General features: G+C 33.7%; 2 protein-coding genes across 11 annotated transcripts in view; one reads left to right on the forward strand and one right to left on the reverse strand.

The window, feature by feature from the left end:
• The window catches only part of LOC128222092 (GRIP and coiled-coil domain-containing protein 2-like), a 149,554-nt gene extending 136,264 nt beyond the window's left edge, over positions 1-13,290 (reverse strand). For 4 of the 6 annotated variants that reach the window (XM_052930925.1, XM_052930924.1, XM_052930921.1 and 1 more), the window contains exons 1-2: positions 13,040-13,290; positions 3,946-4,035 (exon numbers count right to left, since the gene is read on the reverse strand). In XM_052930925.1, coding sequence (XP_052786885.1) covers positions 3,946-4,034 — 89 coding nt within the window. In that variant the 5' untranslated portion in view covers position 4,035; positions 13,040-13,290. Of the gene's footprint in view, positions 1-3,456; positions 3,499-3,945; positions 4,036-12,542; positions 12,715-13,039 lie in introns of those variants that run through there. The other 2 variants (XM_052930922.1, XM_052930926.1) reach the window with 2 other exon arrangements.
• An 11,912-nt stretch (positions 13,291-25,202) lies between these two features.
• LOC128222576 (uncharacterized) overlaps positions 25,203-26,321 on the forward strand; it is a 47,052-nt gene continuing 45,933 nt past the window's right edge. For all 5 annotated transcript variants that reach the window (XM_052931656.1, XM_052931659.1, XM_052931657.1 and 2 more), the window contains exon 1: positions 25,203-25,274. The gene's annotated coding sequence lies outside the window, so the exon portion shown is untranslated. The remainder of the gene's footprint in view (positions 25,275-26,321) is intronic.

The following is a 26,321-nucleotide window of genomic DNA, read 5'->3' on the forward strand; positions in this document are numbered from 1 at the left end:
ACGTATTTGACCCTGCAGATACATTTAAAACAAACAATTATGTTGGGTCCTTATATGTTGGGTCTTTGACCCAATATTGAGGTATGCCCCAATAAATACACCGTGGACCCAATAATTCGGGTGTAAATATAAACAGGGCCCCAATATTTTAGAGGTTTTAAAACTATATATATATATATATATATATATATATATATATATATATATATATATATATATATATATATATATATATATATATATATATATATATACTTTAATTGAATAAACAAACATTCAGCCATTAGATCTTCAGATTCCGAACTACCGACTCTTGCATTGAAATTATCCTGGGACAAAATTGACACGAACTTGCTAACTTCTGGCCATAAACAACTTCTCACAGGAGCTCGGGTCAATTGAAAGCCCTGTGTAGAGAAAAAAATATTTTCTGTCTCCAATTTGGTTTTCCCAGGACTCTGGGTTACAAAAATTGAAATTGAGACACAAAAAGTATGGTCGGTCGGTTTACCAGAAAGAGGACCCTTCTTTAGGCTTAATATGTAATGAGTTCTTCAATAGCTGTTTGTTGTTATTATCATCATTTAGGAAATGGTCCGATCCGGCCAATCTTTTATACCCAATCTAAATTCTGAAGACATCCGAATGATTTCTTGACCGGTACGGAAATGTCCGGTCCGGCCAGTCTTATATCCAACCTTGCATATTAGTCGTAGATAATAAACGTTTAAAACGTGATTCTTCTTATCCTTGAAAGTGTTTGCGGGTTGGTGTAAAACTGACAAGTTGTTAATAATTGCAGGGTTTGGCGTGTTTGCCACGGTAGAGCATATCAAAGGGAGCTTTCTGCTGGAGTGTTTGGTGAAGAGGTTGACTGAGGAGGAAATAGAGAGGCGTGAGATCAAAAATGCAGAGAACAAAACATTCTATTATTCCAGCGATGGGCAAAAAACTGTGGTATGTTTATTGGCATTTGCACAAATAGTACCCTCAGTGATCTTTTTGGGATTATTTTACCGCCTTTGCCTTGCATATTGGGAAAAAAGTTGACTTTCGGAAAAATACAAAATTAGGCTAAATTAGCTAATATAATGGTAATTGTACATGTTCTAACTATTTTATGCATACATTATGATGTGAAAGAGTAAGTTTTGTTAAGATTTTGTTTATATTTCAAGAAATTCATTGCTTTTTTATTCATTAACGTAATCTATATTAATCAAAATGGGGAAACAATATAAAATTTGGAAAACATTGACATTTTTTCGCAAGGGGAAACAGCCTTTAGAAGGCAGTCAACTGCACCAAAAAATCACTGACCCTGTATTGATTAATACAGGGAAAATTTGCTTTAAAACCCACATAATTCCTGATACTATTATGCACCAGTCAATTGTAACCACGTGCCCCCAAGGTCCAGGGGTACACCAAATATCTGGGGAGGTATGTGCCGTGTTATGACCTTCGAGGTGGCCCGACATTGCCAAGTGAATGTGGTGGTTTTGTTTTCGAGCAAAAAATAGCGAGGGACGGGCCTTACCTTGGATGTCCCCACTATGCGGGGGCATTTGGCGGAGATTTTAACAGCAGTTTGGCCACGCAGGGCGAGGATTTTACCCAAGATCCCATGGATTGGCTGGACCGAAATGTGAAGTCCCGCTATTCCCCAGACCTGGGGGTCGCGGGTTACAATTGACTGATGTATTATATGCGGAGTGTATCTCAAAAGCTGGCATGAAATGTAGAAATGGCTGATGAAAATGATAATATGAAACTTGCCATGTCGTTAACTGTTTATTAAGTAATAATATTTAGTTAATTACTTAAATAAATTTGACAAATTTATCAGGCATCGAAAATCTATTTTCTGGGTTACATATCCAGCAGGAAGAGACACCCCTAAATCTACTCTCCCTGAATGATATTACTCCACCTGTTTTTTGCATGGACACAACTTAAGGCTTATTCATGAGATAGTTTGCAGTCACTCAAAGATATTACCAACTCAAAATTTACAAGAAATGATTATCCCCTGCCAAATCAGTTTGGGAGGGGAATATGGTGTTGGCGTTGTCTGTCAATATGCCATTCCGTCCTTCATTATGTCTGCTCTGTCTTTCACTCTTCTTCGGTGTTGATAGGCATAGGTCATACAATGTTTGAACTTGGTCAGAATGTTCCCCTTGATGAAATCAACTTCGAAATTTGTTCACATGGGGTCAATATCAAGGTCATTAGACCCAAATGGCCTTTGAGTTACTTAGGAAATTATGTTAGATATATATATATATATATATATATATATATATATATATATATATATATATATATATATATGTACAGTATTAAAAACGGTTGTCATATTGTAACTAAACTTGGCTTGTTGTAAATATTTTCAAAGACCTTTCAGGGGGCTTTCATGGTTGAAGTTTTAAGCAAGGTCCCTGATACCAGAAATAGAAACTGATGCAGTTGAAACACTTGACTTCTCAAATTATTAGATTGATTTTAGAAATACTCACTTTCTATTTTACCTTATGTTATTGTACCTAAAATAGCATAATACAGATGCACTGTACCTGTAAAATTATCAAAAAAAAATGTACTGTACCTGTGAAATAAATTTTAAAATTTAGTCTGTTTAACATTCACAGTTTGTGTTTTTCCTAATCTCAGGTTCCTGACATTAATACATTGCCAGCTTTTCATCAACACACATAAATATATTTAATACTGATTAAATCTAATAAAAGTTCTAACTATACACTGTACATATTCCTACTTTATCAAAAAGGTATCTTTGACTCTCTGTTTATCAATTCATTTTAAATTATTCAACTATACTCTTTTTATTTTCTAGTCTGAAGAAACCACGCCCGTTTAGGTCATTACTGTGCCCCAAATGCCACGTGGATCAAAGCCTAACTTCATGCCCCAACGGTCAGCTAAATGACACGTGGATCAAAGCCTAACTTCATGCCCCAACGGTCAGCTAAATGACACGTGGATCAAAGCCTAACTTCATGCCCCAACGGTCAGCTAAATGACACGTGGATCAAAGCCTAACTTCATGCCCCAACGGTCAGCTAAATGACACGTGGATCAAAGCCTAACTTCATGCCCCAACGGTCAGCTAAATGACACGTGGATCAAAGCCTAACTTCATGCCCCAACGGTCAGCTAAATGACACGTGGATCAAAGCCTAACTTCATGCCCCAACGGTCAGCTAAATGACACGTGGATCAAAGCCTAACTTCATGCCCCAACGGTCAGCTAAATGACACGTGGATCAAAGCCTAACTTCATGCCCCAACGGTCAGCTAAATGACACGTGGATCAAAGCCTAACTTCATGCCCCAACGGTCAGCTAAATGACACGTGTATCAAAGCCTAACTACATTCCCCAACATTTAGCTTAAAGGCATATATATAAAATCCTAACTATATGTCCAAACCTTCAGTTCAGCGGTACGTGGATCAAAGCCTTACTACATTCCCGAACCTCCAGCTTAAAATAAAATGATTCGACTCTTTATATAGTAATGGTAATTATACGAAATCACTTATTGATTCAGCATAATACGCAAAGAGGTTGATCTCACGATTGCTCTTGTCCATGTATTGTGCCTTTAATCAATCTTGCTTATTCGGATTGATTTAAAGAATTCTTCTTAATACTATAAATATATTGCCTTCTAAAATACAACACTATTCATAAAACAATGTCCTCCTTTGTATTGGAGACCAATATAAATGTGAAGAAGAAATTGCACACACGCTATTTTTGTTTAGTATTTCGGACTTGTGTTGTGTTGAGTTTTGATTCAAAAGATGAAACAAAAAAAACCCTCACTATCCACACTATTTGTTGCCGGTAATTGACATGCGCCGTGGATAGAGTATATCCCACCCATTTCTTTGCATGTTGAAACAAAAATGCTCACCTTTTGATATTGGCGTTCTTAGATGTCTGGACACAGCTGAAAAAACGCACGCCAATCAGGATAAGAAAAAAGAGCTCCACTCGATCCATTCTGAATATAAATAAAACTCAGTTGAGATATATTTATGAAATTTGGTAATATAAATGCTTGGTCAAATGTCAAACAAAAACACACATTAGCGATGCTATTGTAAGACCACCTTCTTTTGTTCAATCCACTTCAAATAATAATAGCAATAACTATTCAATAAATCAAATAACACTTTGAACAAATAGCCTTCGAAACTATTCAATTTTCCTTGAATTTAATATATCAACGGAGTCTGAAGATGCAAGGTTCATTGCCTTAAAATTAAGAAGAGACGAAGGATGGATTTAAGCCTTATTTCGTAACAACTAATGCAAAGCAAATTTCAACATCAGTCACGCATATTTCTCACAAAAACTAATAAAAAGCCATTTTCAATATATTTCACTCATATTTAATACAAAAAAACTAATACAAAGACAATTGCAACAGCATTCACGCATATTTCATACAAAAACTAATAAAAAGCCATTTTCAATATAGTTCACTCATATTTAATACAAAAAACTAATACATAGCCAATTGCAACATCATTCACGCATATTTCATACAAAAACTAATAAAAAGCCATTTTCAATATAGTTCACTCATATTTAATACAAAAACCTAATACAAAGCCAATTGCAACATCATTCACGCATATTTCATACAAAAACTAATAAAAAGCAATTTTCAATATATATCACTCATATTTAATACAAAAAAAACTAATACAAAGCCAATTGCAACATCATGCACGCATATTTCATACAAAAACTAATAAAAAGCCATTTTCAATATAGTTCACTCATATTTAATACAAACAACTAATACAAAGCCAATTGCAACATCATTCACGCATATTCATACAAAAAACTAATAAAAAGCAATTTTCAATATATTTCACTCATATTTAATACAAAAAAACTAATACAAAGCCAATTGCAACATCATTCACGCATATTTCATACAAAAACTAATAAAAGCCATTTTCAATATATTTCACTCATATATAATACAAAAAAACTATTACAAAGCCAATTGCAACATCATTCACGCATATTTCATACAAAAACTAATAAAAAGCCATTTTCAATATATTTCACTCATATTTAATACAAAAAAACTAATACAAAGCCAATTGCAACATCATTCACGCATATTTCATACAAAAACTAATAAAAAGCCATTTTCAATATATTTCACTCATATATAATACAGAAAAAACTAATACAAAGCCAATTGCAACATCATTCACGCATATTTCATACACAAACTAATAAAAACCCATTTTCAATATATTTCACTCATATATAATACAAAAAAAAAACTAATACAAATCCAATTGCAACATCATTCACGCATATTTCATACAAAAACTAATAAAAAGCCATTTTCAATATATTTCACTCATAAATAATACAAAAAAACTAATACAAAGCCAATTGCAATATCATTCACGCATATTTCATACAAAAACTAATAAAAAGCCATTTTCAATATATTTCACTCATATTTAATAAAAAAAAACTAATGCAAAGCCGATTGCAACATCATTCACGCATATTTCATACAAAAACTAATAAAAAGCCATTTTTTTATATATTTCACTCATATTTAATAAAAAAAAAACTAATGCAAAGCCAATTGCAACATCATTCACTTATATTTCATACAAAAACTAATGCAAAGTCAATTGCAACATCATTCACTTATATTTCATACAAAAACTAATGCAAAGCCAATTGCAACATCATTCACTTATACTTCATACAAAAACTAATGCAAAGCCAATTGTAACATCTTTAACTTATACTTCATACAAAAACTAATGCAAAGCCAATTGTAACATCATTCACTTATACTTCATACAAAAACTAATGCAAAGCCAATTGCAACATCTTTAACTTATACTTCATACAAAAACTAATGCAAAGCCAATTGCAACATCTTTAACTTATACTTCATACAAAAACTAATGCAAAGCCAATTGCAACATCTTTCACTTATATCTCATACAAAAACTAATGCAAAGTCAATTTCAACATCTTTCACTTATAGTTAATACAAAAACTAATGCAAAGTCAATTTCAACATCATTCACTCATATGTTATACCAAAACTAATGCAAAGCGAATTTCAACATTATTCACTCGTATTTATACAAAAGTAATGCAATGCATGTAAGTATTTCTTTCAATTTCAAAGCTTGCTATCATTGTCAAATTTGAGATCTTCCGTAAACATGCTCTCCCGATTAAAAGGTATCGCCAATGTTTTAGGACCATTTTTTTGGCACGGTAATGCATCAACAACACTAATAATATGATTTGTTCACTCTTTCATACCGAACTTGCAGACAAAAACAATTTAAGTATACAAAACACTTGGTTGTAGTGGGGAGCGAATCCACGCCGGTACACACAATAATTTGAAAACTGACACCAATACCACTCTGCCACAAGGACTCATACAAAAGCTGATGTATACTTTAACCTTTATAAAATATATCGGTAGGATCACGTGATAATGTCAATCAACCATTCAGGCTAAAGCCTTTTGTTGAATCGCGTTACTAACGCTTTTCAAAGTCTTGAACTTCAATATGTGAGTATATATAAACATTTGTTAAAGCGTTCCAACCGTCAGTATCTTAGTTTTAACACATGATTTGGCATACTTGATTTCGTCAACAAATGCGCGTTTTACAAAACATGAGCGAATCCCTTTAAGTAAACGGATATTCCTCACCGTGTCTTTTTTAATGGAAATATACGTCATACATGCTTCAACTGAATTGCAAACGTTGTTTTATCTATCTATCTGTAACGTGGTATGTTTAGTACCCTGTTTGGTCTGCACGGATGTTGCAGATAAGTTTTTATAACAAAATTACTTGGTTCTTTATTATTAATAATGGGTTCTAGTAACATGGCATGGCATTTGGTTCGCTATTAATGATTTACAGATGAAGTTTTTCTAATAGCCTCATAGATTCTGCTTAACATTAATACCAACTTGAATTGTAAATAATACATCCTTTTACATTTCGTACGACGTTTGTTTTCAAACAAAGAATTGGTTGGTGACCTCTCACGACAGTCGCAAAAATAGTTTTATATATAATAGCAGTCAAATATTGAAAATTACCGATAGTTTTGCTTTATTGTATAGTTTGCTTATTGAACTTGTTTCGTCCGTAACTTTAAAGCAGATTTAGCATGTATCATGAATATCGCGTGTATGTTTTATCGTAATGGTCGTTTGAAAATATTGATACTTGTCTTCGAACGAAATGTTGCATATTGTGATAATATCGTGAATTGAAATGTTGAATACAACCTCGGACCTAGCTCTGATACTTAACAGGAACCAAGAACCGTAATCAAATATAATCTTAAAATTGTCTTCCGAAAATATTGAACATTTTGTCATGACCCTTCTTGTGCTTTGAAATACAGCATCGGACCTGGTTCTGATATCTAACAGAAACCAAGGAAAGTGGTAATATAATCTTAAAATTGTCTTCAGAAAGATTATATGATTTGTATCTTAAAGTACTGGGTAATTCAATATCATCTTATTTTTTTCTGACATAACAATCACCAGCTTTAACATGTTTGGTAAAGAACACAATGTTTAACTCATTCTCCATCTCATTTGATGTTGCAAAGATTTACTAGTATCTGATTCAACATAAATAACTAATAAATCCCGGGATATGCTTTTTACAGATTATATGTTATTGTGTCGATACTACCCAATCGAATATAAAATACAACAGCAACTAACTATAAGTGAAAACGTATGAAGTTATCACTAAGTTATAATATTTTATTTCCCCTTCTCAAAAGTTACATATGGTTGTACTTCCAATGTAATTCCAACTGAAACCAAATGAAATATTCTCGTCGGTTGACATAAGTTTTGTCGGTTCATTTGGCACGTTATGTAGATTTCATAATATTGAAGTAGACATAGCATGTTCAACTAGATTTTTTTCAATACATAAAAAAGCGTAATATCTATTTAATAGGAGTAACATGACAAATTGACATAACTTTGGAAACTTGTCAAATTCACATAAAGCAAGTCATCACATAATCAGTATTTACTACATAACTGTCCTCTATGTATACATGAACTGCCGATAATTGTAAAGTAGTTTGCCATTGGTTATATTACGTCACTCTTGTCCAATTGGAACGTAATATTGATTTGAGCAATGTCGTCACAATCTCTTGCCATGCATACAATCTGAACGTCAAGAGTTATGTTTTTCAATAAACTAGATGAATCTTATTATTTGTAATCAGTACTGTATATTACTATGGAACAAATCACTTGCATGGCAAGGATTAAATTTTAATAATTTATTTGTTTCTAAAGTCAATAACTTAATGTCTAAAAGGTGTATTCATTAGATTTTAAGTTTAAACGGCCGATGATTTCTGTTATTTACTTTACGGCACAGTGACGTTCGTTATTAAACGATCACTTTTAAAATAAAAACCCTGCGATTGCATTGTTGCAAGAAGGACACAGTTATACTGAAACAAAGTACAAAGTCAGTTTTCCACATTCAAATAATTACAAAACGATATTATTAAAATGTACCCTTTTGAATAGATCAGCCTTTGAATGCACCCAAAGGAAACAGGTTGAATCATGGGTAAGACGACAGATCTTTTCAAACAATTATTATATGGTTTAATTCTAATTTACGTTAAATAAGTATAGGTTTCACATTTGAATGGAAATATATCTAAAGTTGTACCATGCGCAGATTTGTATTTATAATAAAAGAAAACGTAGGAGTCAAATGTAACAGTAAACTTGAAATGGCAAAAGGGCACAGAGAACAAAAAGTAACAGACAAACAGACAACTAACGAAGAACACTCTCTAAATACGAGAGACACAATTGCCACATTTAACATCATACAATGCATTCATTGAAAAGAAGTACACTAAGAAATAATGGCTACAGAAACAAACCCAGTTTCCTAAAGTTTCACCACAATTATATTTACAGACACACTCATCAACGCCAAACAAGCACCAAACAAGAGACGCAACACTTCAAGATATGTTCTGTTTCTTAACAGAATCAAACTATCTTCTGTTGTAAATGCTCGGTGCTCAGTCCTGATTGTTGATTTTTCTGTTTCGTGTCAAAGTACCTTATAAGGAAACACATATTGTAAGATATAATCAATATGTTTGAATCTAATGAAATTTAAAAATGTCCACTTCCCTGTTAAGATCTGGTTAACATTTGCGTATAGACAAGTTAAATCTCGTGTGCTGAGAAGGCCAGAAGACGTCTTGAGACAAAAGTGAAAATGGTATATATTAACTAGTTCTTAATTTTAAAGTAGTTAAACTTATGGCCATATCATCTGCTTTGAAACCGGATGACAACAAACTCGCTTGAGATATAATCTTCTGACTAAAACTTATCATTGCCATGCTTACTATCTCAAGTGCAGACGTCCGCGTAAGGAATAATAACGGTATGATTCGAACAAACCTATAACTGGTGCTAAAACTAAACATCTAAGCTCTGTGTCCTTTGATAATAGACGGGAGAATTTTCGAAATAAATATCAGTTAATCAAAATAGTAAAACATGACCGTCGGGTTGCGCATTGAATATATTTGCTTTAAAGTCGACCATTTACATAATAGCGCAATATGGTGTGCCCACATTAGATGATACATACTCATGTATAATTAAAATTTATACTGTTACAAGTTTTGAATCATTTTGCATGAATATATTGTTGATCGTAAAAAAAAAATCATTCCATCAGATCGATACAATAAAACAGGTGATGGAATTCTCATCTATATCAAAGATAATTTACCATTCACGCACATGCACCAGATAAATGAAAACTTTGATTCGTTACTGACGAAAGGAAAGATTCGCAGACCTACGCAACTATTTCTTTATACAAACATAGTATGTAGATAAGAACATATTTGCCTTAGCTTTAACTCATTTAAAACGTAATGAAAAGTGGATACCAATAAAATGTTGAACTTTGAAAGTTTTCATAATACTTATATAGAATATAATTAACCTCAACAATGTTTTTTTGTTGTTTTTTACCACATTGTCATACACTGAAATATAACTGTTTTCACTTAAAGTTTTTTTTTCGAGTTATTATGAAAATGAATTAAACGAATTAAAAAATTATTCGTATGAAATATTTATACTACATACAACATCCTTAACTTTTCATTAGCAATACAATTTACGTTAAAGCAGTATTGAAAATTTAAATATGAATTGATAACATGTTTCACGCCGTAATTCAGTATAAATGTTCAAGGGCTGGCCTACAAGTTTTAATGAAAGAGCGGCATAACTATCAAATACTCGATCAATACTTGAATAATCATTTTTTGAAACAAATACAAAGACGGCTTCATTTTATTTCAATGGAAGAGTTGCATAATTATGCAACGAAAATACATGATCAATACTCGAGTAACCATTGTTAGAAATGATACAAATATCATTTCACTTTATATCACAACAATATGTACTTGTTATACAAAAGCAGGTGTTTGAAGGTTTAATTTTATGCAAGCTGATATACGACATATTAAATAGTGTGACAACTCATTCGTATCTGAAAAAGAAAGCGATACATGTTTAACAACAGAGATAGCACTTTGTCACATTCAATTCGTACTCATACGTCTCACGTGCGCTATTGCAGTATATTAAAGCGGCCTTTATCCAGTCGTCAGAAGTGGTGATAGCAAGATAAAAATGTTCATGTATTCACGGTCTTTAGGATAATTTAATATCCCTTAGTATAAGTCTAAGCAATGAATTCGTGTATACACGAATCTTTATTTATGTTTGACGTATATCAAAAACATGTCTGAAGAATGTTGAATCATTTGATGAGAGGTGTAAATTTGTACATGTGTTTGCTCAAGCAAACAGGTTTCCCGTCCAGTTTTCCGGGCATCAAAATGTATTGATCCAATATTGGTTTAAAACTACCTCTAAGACAAACCCGAATTTGATTCAAATAGGTTTATCGCTGTACAAGCGGCATTCCATTGATTGACGCAATTGTAGCGATACAATGCCAAGGGTTAAGTTAAGTCAGTTAAGTAAACTTAACCATACATTTAATACATTCAACAAGAAAAACACGACTCATGTCACGCAATAATATCGACAAAAGGAAGATATTTAACGACTTCTTTTGATCTACATTGAATCGTTTCTCAATTATCTCCTATTATAACAGTATCATCTTACAATGTTTCAATGTAAAGCAGTATGTTAAATAACTTAACGTGCGAAATAATTGGTAAACAAGTCTGATACAAGAAGTGTCGGCTATTATGTATATTTAATTCTCAATTCCATATAAAGGTTTTGAACCAGTTCTTAATCGATAAAGGACATATCGCCGGGGAGAACATCAAAATATCCTGCAGTGTTCTTGTTATCTACAATAATTGTATTAAGATGTTGTTGATAAACACGTTGCTTTCGTTTCTGATAACGTAACTATCTACTTATATATTTGCATGCATGCGGAAGCCTGTACGTAGTATTTATTTTAAAGTATAAGACTCCTGTCAAAGCGACTAAGTATGTAGTTATAAATGACTTAAATGGTATCTGATTATAACGGCTAAGTATCTTATTCAATCGATATAGTATCTCGTATTAACAACTTAAAATCTCGCTTTAACGACTTAGTATCTCGTTATAACACCTTAGAATCTCGTTTAAAATATTGAGTATCTTGTCCTAACGAATAGGTATCTAGTATTAAATAATTAGTATCTTCTTAAAACAACTTAGTATCTAGTTAAAAAGACTAAGTTGCTCATTGCAACGACTTACTTTATCGTTGTTATGACTTATTTTTTCACTAAAACGATTAAGTATCTTGTTACGAACGCACGATTGAACGATTAAATATATCGGTATTTAAGGATATATCAGTTTGTTTAAACGAGATACTAAGTCGTTTAAAATAAATACAAAAACTGAGATTTAATGATATACATATTAGTTTGTCTAAACAATATACTAAGTCGTTTAAAACACACACTTAGTCGTTATAACGGGATACTTCATAGTAATAACAAGAAATAACCAATATTTAAAACAAATGATACGTGACACGTCACGGCTCTCGTAAGTGCACGTTTAATAATTTTCTGTCACTAGATACTAACATTATTGATGTTGTTTTTTTTTAAAGTTCAGGATCTTCACATTTACATTAAGGGTTAAGGTTAGGGTAAACTATAGCACTGCATTGAAACAAGTTAAAACGGTTGTCATTTATGTTTATGTCATTCATATTATTTATAGGCCTAACATAAAAAAAGAAAAACATGTTTGTTACAGTGTAAGATCTCGTGAAATGTAACTTTTGGTGCATACTAGAAAAACAATATTGCGATCTAACACTAAAACAAATACTCTGTATTCAATATAATAAACGAACTTGTATGTATTAAAACAAGCTAACATACGTGTCTCTCGGTTTAGATTTCGCTATAGTCCTCTTTTATTATTTTTTTTTGTTGAAAATCCCGTTTATAGTCTTTTTTCGCTCGTTGTTTTTTGACATTTGCGCATTCTCGTTTGGACGCTTTAAATACATATCACGTCATTATATAAGCACATGCCCTGCTGAAGCGTTTTCGAGATACCAACTCCTTTTATCCGAGTTACGTGGGTTTTAAGCCGAACATCTATATTAGTTTTACTGCGCATGCGCTTAAGAACTAATCTATATGACTCTTGTTAACTCAATTTCATCAAGTGTATGCCAAGGCCGAAAGCTTTTAATTTTGGTTCAATAAAACGGCCCAATAATAGTTGAATTAAACATCGTTCAATCATTCTTAGCACTATTAAGCGTATTTCTCTGTAAGGTTTTATATTGCAGTATATCTATTTTGAGTGCAAAGCAATGCATATCATATTTTAAATAGTTTCAACTAATAAGTCTAAATATTTTACTTACTCGTTTTATCCTAATTTTATGAGTTATAAGCCGAACATGTTTAGAAGAGTCACTGCACATGAGCTTAAGCACCAGTCTAAACAACTATTCCAAATTCCATTTCACTGTATGCCAAGGCTTTCAGCTTATTTAATTTTGGTTATATAAAACGGCCAGAGTAAACACGGCCAGCGTGAAAATGTTTTATCATTTCTAGTTTATGAAATCATCTACCAAAAACGGAACACAATTATGTAAATACTCTATTTGGAGGGAAGTACTCCTTGATTTTAGATTTGAATAAGTATCGATCAACTCGACAGGCTTTGTATTGATCTATTTTGAGGACAACGCTTGGCGTATCAAATTCCGAACTAGTAGACCTGAGGCACAATTTCTTCACGTAAAGGCTCATTGAATATAATACTTATCAGTCTTAACAGCAAACGATTAACGAACTTGTCTGAATAGTTTCGATTTGTAACCCGAATCGACGGTTATTATAGTTGTGAAAGCACAATGATAATATTTAGAAAGTAATAGGCGTATATTGGATATTATATATAGAACCCGACAATAAACAAATATTGACTTGATTTGACTTGACTTAATTTGAAAACGGACTTTACTTTCTTGTTTTTTATATACAAAAAAGTTCGAAATCCGAAATCTTCAATGTGTTACACCTTAAGATTACTTAACCCTTTTCAATTAAACAGAGGATATCTGTCTCCCTCACACGATTTATAAAGCGGCTGATTGACCTCAGCAAACATTTTCGTACAGCAATAGTAAAATGGATATAATACAAAGGCATGAATTGGTAAGTTTTGAATTAGGTACTTTGAATGGTATTCCTCTGTCTGCAGAATGAGTTTATCATTGAAGTACTTGAGATTTACCTATTATTTATTATTATTTGTTTTATTATTAAAGGGGCTGTACTCCGTATGATGAAATAGCAAAAAAAAAAGAAGAAAATTGTCGAAAACTGACATAAACTTGATAAAAATACCAATCATTTATATATATATATAGTATTTATGCACTGTGCTGTTTGTAGAGTTTTGTGCTGTTCTATGTTTCTTGTTTGTGATTTTGTGTTCTATGTCTTTGGCGTTTGCCCATTGCCACTAAACCGGGTTTATATTTAAACTTTCTGCTACTGAGCATGTTTCTGTAGCTTTTTGCATATATATTGGTATCGATGTGTACAATGCATTAAAACTTACTAACTGAAGTACCACATAGTTTACAATTAATTTGTTTTCGCAGTTTTTTCGTATTTTTTCATTAAAAGAGATTACTAGGTATGTCTACCTAGTAGAATTCATTCCTTATGCTTGATTGGCTAGTCCATGTTATCACGTGATATTACCAAGTTAGGTATATAGCTTAAATATTCCTTTAGTGTAGAGCACTTCGTAGCACAGTGGATATAGCACTGGACTGCAATTTTAGCGACACCGGTTCGAACCCGGTCTCCTACGCAATTGTGTTTTTACATTTTGGATTTCTTTTTACAATTATGATATCAAAGAGTAAAACATTTTATAAAATAATTGGTCTGAGATTCCTTACAGAAAAACCAATCTGGTGTACAGTCCCTTTAAAATTCCTCAAGTAAATGCAGACTTTGATAAGATTTATCTCTAACGATTTTACTTTTTCGGGATTGTTGGGATAACAGTGCGGTTTGTAGCTTTTTGTATTATTGTGCATTTAAACTGGTTTAAACCCTAGTAAATTTACATTTTACTGACCGTTCTAAGGCGGTACCTAGCAATATTTGATAAAAAAAACCTAGTTTTTTAATAAAGTATATATGCATTGTGCTGTTTGTGGAGTTTTGTGTTGATAACAATGAAGTGTATTTGACTTGCAATGCAATAATAATTGACATAAACTATTAAATGAACATTTAATTGTAAGATTCGGGGAAAAGGGTAACAATGTATAATTGAAATTAGATATTGAGCTATGATGTTAGCTTCTGTGATTTAAATTTCGTTTGAGATTTAATATTTCTTATTGATAATTTGTATTTATTAAATTTCTAAACACCATGTACATGACTTATGTTCATGATTATGAACACTGTTTCTTGAGTAATGTGTTTAGAATATAATACAGTAAAATTTGGTACACGGCTTATTTCTAACATACGCAAAATTAACCTGTCAGATAAATGTTGTGTCATGTTTGGGACTAGAATACAAGAGCGCTGGAACACTGGCAAAACATATTTTATTTGTGTAAGCCTCGCATGGACTGTCTAAAAATCGATAAGGTATGGACTGACTGAATATAACAAAATCAACAACAATTTATGATTAATACCACCTTGCATTGAACTACTATGTTAGATCTTTAAAGTCAGATTTGACAGCAATGTCTGTTTGCAAAGCTGCCGCTTCTGTCAGAACTGATGTGATTACTTTATATAAAACATAGTTGACTTAAATTGATGATGATAATGATGATGATAATGATGATGATGATGATGATGATGATGATGATGATGATGATGATGATGATGATGATGATGATGATGATGATGATGATGATGATGATGATGATGATGATGATGATGATGATGATGTAATGATGATGATGATGATGATGATGATGATGATGATGATGATGATGATGATACATCTCAACTTCCGTTTCTTTAATGACCTGCCATCGACAATTGCATATATTTTCCGATGTACACAACGTCTTCAGATACGTTCGTATTGCGATTATAGATTGATTTGTTTGTGTTTTTTGTATTGTTTATAGTGTGTTAGTAGGCCACTTAACACTTTAAACAACATGTCAAAAAGTGTAAATTTATTATTTGCTAGATGTATTGCTGTCATTTGCGTTTCAATAGCATGTTTAAAAGTTATTAAACGGATCATCTTTGAAGTGATTATTTTTCTTCCGCTTAGTAGAACGTCATGTGATACACTGATTCCGGTTACGGTCGGGTTAATCGATTTACATAATGGGTGAGAAAGAATTACTGAAAGTTTACTTAATGGTAATTAAGTATTGCTTTTAACAATTCAGTACACAATCTTAAGGAAACGTTATGTATTGGAGTCGGATGATATTCCGGTACACACACATGTGAAATTTAGCGACCGAGTTTGACTGCAACATTAACTTGAACGGAATGCTTTATGTACAAGTACAACTAACAGTAGTATTTTGTAATCTCTATTGTTCTAAACTTATTAGTAAAACTTTTATTCAATATATGTTCATTATCTTATAAATACAGGCCTTTAAATTCATTGGCAATGACGGATCGTTATTCATTCTTTGCAGGTTTAAATATAATAGCCAATTTCAAGAGCTTCCGATGTGAAATAAACATGGATATGAATTATAAATGCTACTATTTGTTAAATAGTGTTGAATAAAAACGCATTCATTCGATAAATCCATATTGCACAGTACAAACTTTATATGGTCTTTATATCAATAGTTCTTATCAATAGACGCAAACTATAATTTTGTTTACTTGGAGTAAACTTGCTTCTAAATTCATATTGATTTCAATGCACTATCATGTTCAAATAGGACGGAGTTTCCACTATTGATGATGTATTCAATTTCATAACATTTTGATTTTTTAGATTAAATGGTTTTGTGTTAAATTTATATTCAAATACAATTATGTGATGTGGAATCCCTGCCGGGACGTTTGTTACTTATTTCTTATGTTTTATATTCCGAGAATATATTTTGGCGTTTTACCGAGTAACGTCACGTTTGATGGTGACTGCTCTTCCGTGTTGTTGTATGAACCTACAGCCTCACGTTTTCATAGTTTGTTTCTTTCGACTCACTAGAATGTACGGTGAGCTTTCCTCAGTTCGTTTATTTGAACAGTAAAACAAGTACTTCGAACGTTTTGCGACCTCTTCAAAAACAGCTTCCTTTTGAATAACTGGGCGAGCGTTTTCATTGATATAATCATCGGCGCATTTCGTATCCGCTCGTGGTCATACTGCAAAGCAGGTTCATGAAATTCACATATATTCTAATTACGTGAAGAAACATACATATTCGCGTGACGACGTTCTGTCCTTTTGGTTTATTAAGTTACACGACTATACGCCCAGCAGAGCTATTGAAAAAGAGTCTTCTATATTCATAGTCATATTCATAGTGTTTTCTATGTCTTTGATGTTAACCCTGTGCCATTAAAAGGAGTTTATGTTTAAACTTGTGGCTACTGAGCTTGTTTCTGTAGTTTTTCACAAATGAATTCTTACGGTTGTAAGCGGACCGTGCATGAAAATTTCGAGTAAACCCACAAGCCGATGCATTGTATTAAGAAAGGCCATGATAATAATCTAATGTTTCTTTTTCGGAAAAATAGTTATATTTATAAGTTATCAATAATTTATAAATCCATATTATTTTATGCATTTATTTGCTCACTAATAAATGCGATACAATTTTCGTTATAAGTGTAGACCTATGAATATTTACTAAAGTGATGTATGCTGCATTACTAATAGTTTGTGTTGTCAGCTTCCCCTTATTGATTTTTGATGTTGTATAGCAATCTGCAGGGGTTTGGCGCATTTTAGTTCATTGGTTTCAATTGAGTTCTGGAGTCATTTCCATAGAGCATTTCCTCGTAAGGTATGTATTAAATGATTTCTAAGGAGTCGTTCTTTTAATTGCAATGTGCTGTATTGGTTGTGCTTTTTTGTATGTTAAATTAGAATCTTTTTCAGTATTTCACGATTTCAGCAACACTTAAGAAAGCCCTTTGCATGTGTTTCACTGTTTTTCATAATTGTTTGCAATCGTTACCATAGTAACCGGGTATAGAGACACCAGGGTTGAGAGTCGAGAATATACCAGTGAGAACACATAGGTCTGAACCTTGTAAGTGTATGAAACGTAGCTGTTGATGTCATGGATATTTTGGTGTTGTTACCCTTACTGTATTACTAGTATATTAGCATGGAATGCTATTTATCTCATTAGTCGTGGGTTAATACGGGCACTAAGCACTTAAATGTTGTATGAGATATACCTATTCTAAAACATATTATATAATAACTTATGTTATTTTTACATAATGTTGTTTATTTATATTTTAGTGTGTTAAATCAACTATGCCTCGACTATTTGTTTAGAATGACTGAACAGTATTTCATTTTTAAAACACAGCTTGTTTCTTGTGCACACTCGGACATAGAAGGAACCACAACCAGTCTGGTTTTAACCCATAATATATTACCTTCTATATAACCTTCATAAGGGCCAGGGGAAAAGGTCAGATATTACACAATGTAAATCAAATATTTACCGAGTAATGTCAATAATAGAATAAAGAAAGTTACAATGGTGCGGATTAAACTCTATGTAGTATTTAATTAGTTGAATTGGTGTTTTATCTTCGGTTGAAAAATAGAATATTAAGTGTATTGTTATTGTTTAACATGTTTGTTTGTTTTCATGTATTTTAACTCTGTAAACAAGTAGGTAACATTTACCACATTGATACACTGTATAACAATTAACCCAACACCTTACAACGGGTATATAAATTGAAGCGGTTCGAAATTATTCGTCAAAGAGATAACAATATGTACGTGCTTTAGATTGCACAAGCGCTGGTTTAAGACAACACAGAAGAGGTAATAGTATTGGTTTTAAGCAGACGACATAACGCGAAGAAAGATCGAGGATTTAGATAGTGTTATACGGCAGACAAAAACAGTTTTAAATAACATGTAGTATCTTGTTTAGGTATGAAGGCCACAGGTAAATACTGAAATTAAAGACCGCTTTGACAGGTAATTTGTTTGCTTAGGAGCTTCAGATGATAACGTGCATCAGCGCACTGTTAGACAAGGACATTGGTTTTTATACATTACTTTAAACTCAAGAAGGACATTTGTGTCTGTGCTTCACTTGAAAACAATATGTATAGTGTATTATTTTTTATTTTTTTTTAAAGGTAAGAAAGAAATTGCAGTAATACGTGTACATTTTGATTTATTGATAAATCTGGACGTTTTAACAGGAAGTTTTAATACTAAATGTCCTACCCAATGTTTATGACTAAGTCTGCACTGTGATGTGAAATATTCGTTTGCTAATGATTTGCTTATTTCAAGATAGCAGAAATACAAATGTGAATATGTGTTGTACCTGTCCCCCCAAATCTATTCTAGTAGCACCCCAGCCTCGACTAATATGTTTTTGATGGAATTAATCCGAGTTTTCTTTGGAAATAAATAGTAAAACAACTTATAAGATTATTCTTAACCATTACACTACTTTCTATTTCCATATATATATGCGGCGTTTGTAATTTACGTCGCAAAAGTGAATGATTCAAAAACGTTTTGTCAAAAATAGGTAGAAGCACTTTTATAAGTATGATCAATCGGTGTTTTCATAAAAACGACAATCTTACTCTAGTTCGAGACGTAATTCGATGTTGTAAGTCTATTCATTTTCCACTACCATATACACCGTAAGACTCTAAATGCATTTTTTATATTTGCATTAACGTAGCGCAGGTTCTGAATAGCTTTCGAATGCCAACCGTGAAGACGTACAGGGGATGGGTCCCTTGCTAGTCCTTTATTACACGACATCGAGTATATGGCCGTCTATTTCTCCAAGTCTGTGTTTAAATTATGCAAATTATTCTAATAGATGTAGAATGGAAGGAAACATATATAGTAAGAAACAAGAGTGGCAGACCATGTCATATTATGTGTATCTTTTTTGTACCAATATAGTACTCCCCACAGCTGATATGTTTTGGCTCATCTGGGTTGCTAAACTACATATATAATTAATTCGGGGTAAATACTAGTGTCAAGGTTGGTTGAACACGAACAATTACACGTACCAAGGCGAGGACAAGGCTGGCGAGGCCATACAAGTTGAGGAGATAATTGAACAGACAATTATATGATTCTTTTCAGATCGCTTTATTTGGGATCGTTGCAGACAATATCAAATGTATAAAAATATATGGAAAGTATCCCTTCCAGGCCCACCTACAAAAAAACAGCACTACTAATAGATTAGATATCTTGAAAAAAAACATGGTTATTTTAATACTTCTACATTTTATGCGCTTCTGTCTCTATTTTTGGCTCTATTTCATTCGGTTTAAGTTGTATCATAGGCTGTCCTTATATAGGAGTATAATTTCATCGTATGATCTTAATTCATCTTCTCCGTATCCTGGGAGCTGAAGCTCTAGTTTTATATAATAGGCCAGTTCAACGTGCATTTTTGTTTTGGAACAGCTTTCATTTCTACGCACACTTTTAAATTATCAACCTCAACTTTGTTTCCAAAGTCATGTCAACCGTACACTCCTTGTTTGTTATAAAAAAGAGCGAATTAACAGCATGGGAGCTATGATCTTCCATGAGCGAATGCTGTGTAAATTCCAATATTGTGGTATTTTGACCAAAACATTTTTGCAGAACATCCGTCACACCAACTTTCACACATTTTTTATTAATTATTATAAATCTTCGACAATATCGTTAATATTTCAGTTTATTTATCCAGCGGTGCAGACCCTGATACTTTTTGGTATCCCCATATGTCTTCATTTCAATGATTACCCGGTCTTTTCCAATAAAATTAAACCTGTACGAGCAAGTATAATGCAAGTTATAATCATTAGGTTTGTGATGTCAAAACGGACGGACGTACGGACAGGCGGACGGACGGACGGACGGACGGACGGACGGACGGACGGACGGCAGGCAGGCAGGCAGGCAAATCAGGCAGGCAGGCAGGCAGGCAAATCATGCAGGCAGGCAGGCAGGCAGGCAGGCAGGCAGGCAGGCAGGCAGGCAGGCAGGCAGGCAGGCAGGCAGGCAGGCAGGCAGGCAGGCAGGCAGGCAGGCAGGCAGGCAGGCAGGCAGGCAGGCAGGCAGGCAGGCAGGCAGGCAGGCAGGCAGGCAGGCAGGCAGGCAGGCAGGCAGGCAGGCAGGCAGGCAGGCAGGCAGGCAGGCAGGCAGGCAGGCACACACAAGCAAGCACAAACGCAGAAGCAAGCACAAACGCACACACGCAGAAGCAAGCACCACTCATGCACGCACGCACATACGCACACACACACATACACACACACAACTATGAACCATCACATTTAAGTCATAGCGAGTTTAAATCGACAGCTATTTGAACACTACCCAGCAACTTTTAACACTTATTGACATATTAAGTATGTTTCAATACATGTGTGCCTACATAAAAGGAAAAGTAAGTTTGGGCAATGCGTTTTATAAACCGTACCGACATAAATTGTAATGTGATGCTTCACAATTAAACTGAAGTTAAATTGTCATTTAAGAATTCAATTGCACTACCTTGTGGTAGATACCTAATATTATTTTAGGTCGTTTTATGTAAAGAATGAAAGATCTTATCAAGTTCGTTTGTGAATACGTAATCAGGTAAATATCACTTCAAGCGGAATTGTCACTAAACTCGAACAATACAAGATTTCACTCTGTATTCAATCGTAGTTAAATACGATATGTACTTTCCCACGCAATATCAGTATAACAGGGCATATTTAGTGATACAGCCCTTGTACTTAACGTTATTAAGACTTGATTTTAAATTTAAAGATGATACGATTCATGTGTTTGATTACTCAATACCCTCCAATACAATGCTATCTTAATTGTATTCATGTCTTACTGTCGATGTTCACTAAATTCAGTGTTATCTTTGGCACGTCTGAAATGTGATTTCTTATTTGGTATTTTTGTTTATAAGTAACAAAACGCAATTTAATTGGAACACGAACCACTGGTATGTTAGTTTTACATTAAACTATATATGCCTAGAATGCAATATTAAAGCAAACAACCTTGGCTTTAAATATTTTTTAAAGAAGTCATATGTCGATTAATTGATAATGCATAGATGGGATAGTGACGTAAAACATTTAAATTGTATTTTTAAACAGCCTCTTTAAACATCCAAAAAGATGGGATTTTATCTAAATATTTTGTTTATTCAATAAGTAGATGTTATCTTAAGGCGTATCAGTAAGTCTGATCTTTCTTTATGTAAACGAAATCAACGTATTATTTATCCATGACAATATCAAGTTTCACGAAAAGCATATCCGACTTCAAATAATGTCATTGCAGCTTAAATGAATAAAGGCATTATACTCAAACCGCTGTATTTGTCAATGCATTTCTTTACGAATAAAAAGTTCATTTACATTTTGCAAAGGCTTTTTAAACTGTCATTGTTAACGTTCGGCCTGATTTATAAAATTGATAGACTGTTTAACCAATCACCAAGGTTTTGGAGCGGCCAAATTGTCCATGATATGTCTTAAACTGCAAACAAGGAACAAATTCACTACATAATTTCTGAATAACACAATACATAATTCAGTTCCAAAAAGAAATGAAGTAAAACTGACATTGAAAAAGATGAAGGAAAAAATGTAGCAAATGAACTGCATCAAGCCGAGTAGTCGAACATTGGCCCAACGGACACTGACCAAACAAAGTACAAAAATAAACCTGAGAAACACACTAGAATACAATGAATTCATTTTAAAAAATGGGGTTACTACTTTGAAACGGTAAGAAAAACCTGCCGCTCGTCGGGGTACAAAACAGTGTACGGGTACTAAACCTTTACATTGTTAAAGAGACTGCGTCACAGATTGGCAAAAAGTTTTTTTCTATAACGAATCTCAGGACAATTATCTAATAGAATGTGTTTCGCTTTGATATCATAATTGTAAAAAAGTACCAAAATGTAAAATAAATTTGTGTCGGAAACCGGGTTTGAACCCGCGTCGCCAAGATTGAATTCCAGCTTCTTACTCACTGAGCTACAAAGGGTTTTTCTAATCGGGAGACATTATTAAGCTATGCACCTACCTCGGTAATATCACTTGATAACACCGACTAGCCAATCACGCATAATGAATGAATTTTACCTGGTAGACATATCCAGTAATCTTGTTTTAATGGAACAATACGAAATAACTGCTAAACTTAAATAAATTGTTAACTATGTGGTACTTCAGTTAGTAAGTTGCAATGCATTGTACACATCGATACCAAGTTTATATCAGTTTTCGACAATTTTCTTTTTTTTTCTATATTTTATCATATGTGAGACAGCCCCTTTAAATATTGTCATTAAATCAATACTTTAGTTTAAACATTTTGGACAAACATATGTCAAAGTGTTAAAATTTGGACACACATCTGTCAAACAGTTAAATTTTGGACAAACAATTGTCAAAGTGTTAAATTTTGGACAAACATCTGTCAAAGTAAATAGGGTGGATGCTCTCCTGTAAAAACACAATGGTGTATATAGATAATGAACACACAGACATTGAAATCAATTGGTTGTGTTGATAGGAATAGGATGTATGTTCCCCTGCAACCTACCAAGGGTGTGTTATAGCAAATGAACACACAAACGTGGAAATCAACTGGTTGTGTTGATTGGAATAGGGTGTATGTTCCCCTGCAAAATACCAAAGGTGTGTAACAGAAAATGAACGCACACACGTAGAAATCAATTGGTTATGTTGATAGGAATAGGGTGTGTGTTCACCTGCAAACTACCATGGGTGTGTAATAGAAAATGAACGCACACACGTGAAAATCAATTGTTTGCGTTGATAGGAATAGGGTGTATGTTCCCCTGCAAACTACCAGGGGTGTGTAATAGAAAATGAACGCACACACGTGGAAATCAATTGGTTGTGTTGATAGGAATAGGTTGTATGTTCTCCTGCAAACTACCAAAGGTGTGTAATAGAAAATGAACGCACACACGTGGAAATCAATTGGTTGTGTTGATAGGAATAGGGTGTATGTTCTCCTGCAAAGTACCAAAGGGGTGTAATAGAAAATGAACGCACACACGTGGAAATCAATTGGTTGTGTTGATAGGAATAGGGTGTATGTTCACCTGCAAACTACCAGGGGTTTGTAATAGAAAATGAACGCACACACGTGGAAATCAATTGTTTGCGTTGATAGGAATAGGGTGTATGTTCCCCTGCAAACTACCAGGGGTGTGTAATAGAAAATGAACGCACACACGTGGAAATCAATTGGTTGTGTTGATAGGAATAGGGTGTATGTTCCCCTGCAAAATACCAAAGATGTGTAATAGAAAATGAACGCACACACGTGGAAATCAATTGGTTGTGTTGATAGGAATAGGGTGTATGTTCCCCTGCAAAATACCAAAGATGTGTAATAGAAAATGAACGCACACACGTGGAAATCAATTGGTTGTGTTGATAGGAATAGGGTGTATGTTCTCCTGCAAACTACCAAAGGTGTGTAATAGAAAATGAACGCACACACGTGGAAATCAATTGGTTGTGTTGATAGGAATAGGGTGTATGTTCCCCTGCAAAATACCAAAGATGTGTAATAGACAATGAACGCACACACGTGGAAATCAATTGTTTGTTTTGATAGGAATAGGGTGTATGTTCCCCAGCAAAGTACCATGGTTATGCAATAGAACATGAACGCACACACGTAGAAATCAATTGTTTGTGTTGATAGGAATAGGGTGGATGTTCCCCTGCAAACTACCAGGGGTGTGTAATAGAAAATGAACGTACAGACGTGGAAATCAATTGTCTCTGTTGATAGGAATAGGGCGTTTGTTCCCGTGCAAACTACCAGGGGTGTGTAATAGAAAATTAACGCACAAACGTGGAAATCAATTGTTTGTGTTGATAGGAATAGGGTGGATGTTCCCCTGCAACCTACCAAGGTTCGGTAATAGTCTAATATATATTGTCGAGGCAAGACGTCAAGCGACAATGAAGAGTGATAACGTTTTGTAGGGATTGTTTTGATTTCCCTACATGCATAACAAAGAGTGAGTCATTATTCAACCTTCAAACTTCTTCTTACTGTATCAGATCTAAAATTGTAAAGCACGGTTTGAAAAACCTCTGATGACTTTTGTTCATTTCTTTCGGTTGTATTGATGTGACAGCTGTATCTCACAATCATATGAAATATGAGATTGTTTAACCTTCAGAAAGCTAACAGCAATAAACTTAATAAAGTACGGCCTAGTGTACAAGGGAAATCCCCGATATTACCCAAGTATGACTAATACAGCCCCTTGCCTTTTTTTCAAAAGATCGACCTGAGTGATGAACACATTTTGCTTTCTCTGATTCGTTTGCAGGATACAAGAGGATTAGAATTAGTTTATATGAAATGTACGTACGTACGACTGTTTTCTAACTATTGACATATATATTAATTCTATATAGTATATACCAAATTTAAAACAATCAATTTAAAACATTCAAACAGATACGAAATTAAAAAATGAGTCATTATTATGTTTGGTCTTTAGTCTGAACAAGTGTTTGTTTTACATGATGAGAAATGGAAGATACTGTTTTAAATTTTCAAATTTATGTATTTAACTTATGATCTGATGATCTTGGTTAAAAATGTTTAATTTCAAAGGAAAAATAATATCAAGCGTATTAACGTCGTGGCAAATAACTTAAATATAAAACAGCCATATTTAATAAGACGATATTTTTTCTGAAGCCATAAATGGTAACACCTTTTTTCCAAAAACAAATAAGATCAAAATATAAACCTCGATTTGGGAAACTTTAAGAATTTGATACGCTTCGTGCTAACATATATTACATGTATTATGTACACTCTGATATTAGATACAACGCGAAAGTCAGAGCCTGAAGTATTTACTTTGTTTAAGAGAGGGTGTGAAACATTACGTGCACGTGAACTTGAAAATGTAAATTCCCGTGTAGGCAAATGTTGCATGAAGCACGACATTCACGTTAACTTGTACGTGTAGCTTCCCGTGCATATAAACGTTGCATAAATAATAATGTGCTAGTGAACTTGTGCGTGTAGCGTTCCGTGCAGGTAAATGATCCATGAAACACGACATGCACGTGAACTTGTACGTGCACCTTTCAGTGCAGGTAATTGCTCCATGAAGCACGACGTGCACGAGAACTTGTACGTGTGTATTTACCCGTGCATGTAAATGGTCCATTTAGCACGAAGTGCACGAGAACATGAACTTACAGCTTCCCGTGCAGGTAAATATTCTATGAAATAGCACGGGCACGTAAACTTGTACGTGTCGCTTCTGTGCAGGTAAATGTTCCATGAAAGGTGACGGACACGTGAACGTGTCGCTTCTGTGCAGGTAAATGTTCCATGAAAGGTGACGGACACGTGAACTTGTACGTGTCGCTTCTGTGCAGATAAATGTT

Source organism: Mya arenaria, chromosome 16, assembly GCF_026914265.1.
Source record: "Mya arenaria isolate MELC-2E11 chromosome 16, ASM2691426v1".
Classification (NCBI taxonomy): Eukaryota; Metazoa; Mollusca; class Bivalvia; order Myida; family Myidae; genus Mya; species Mya arenaria.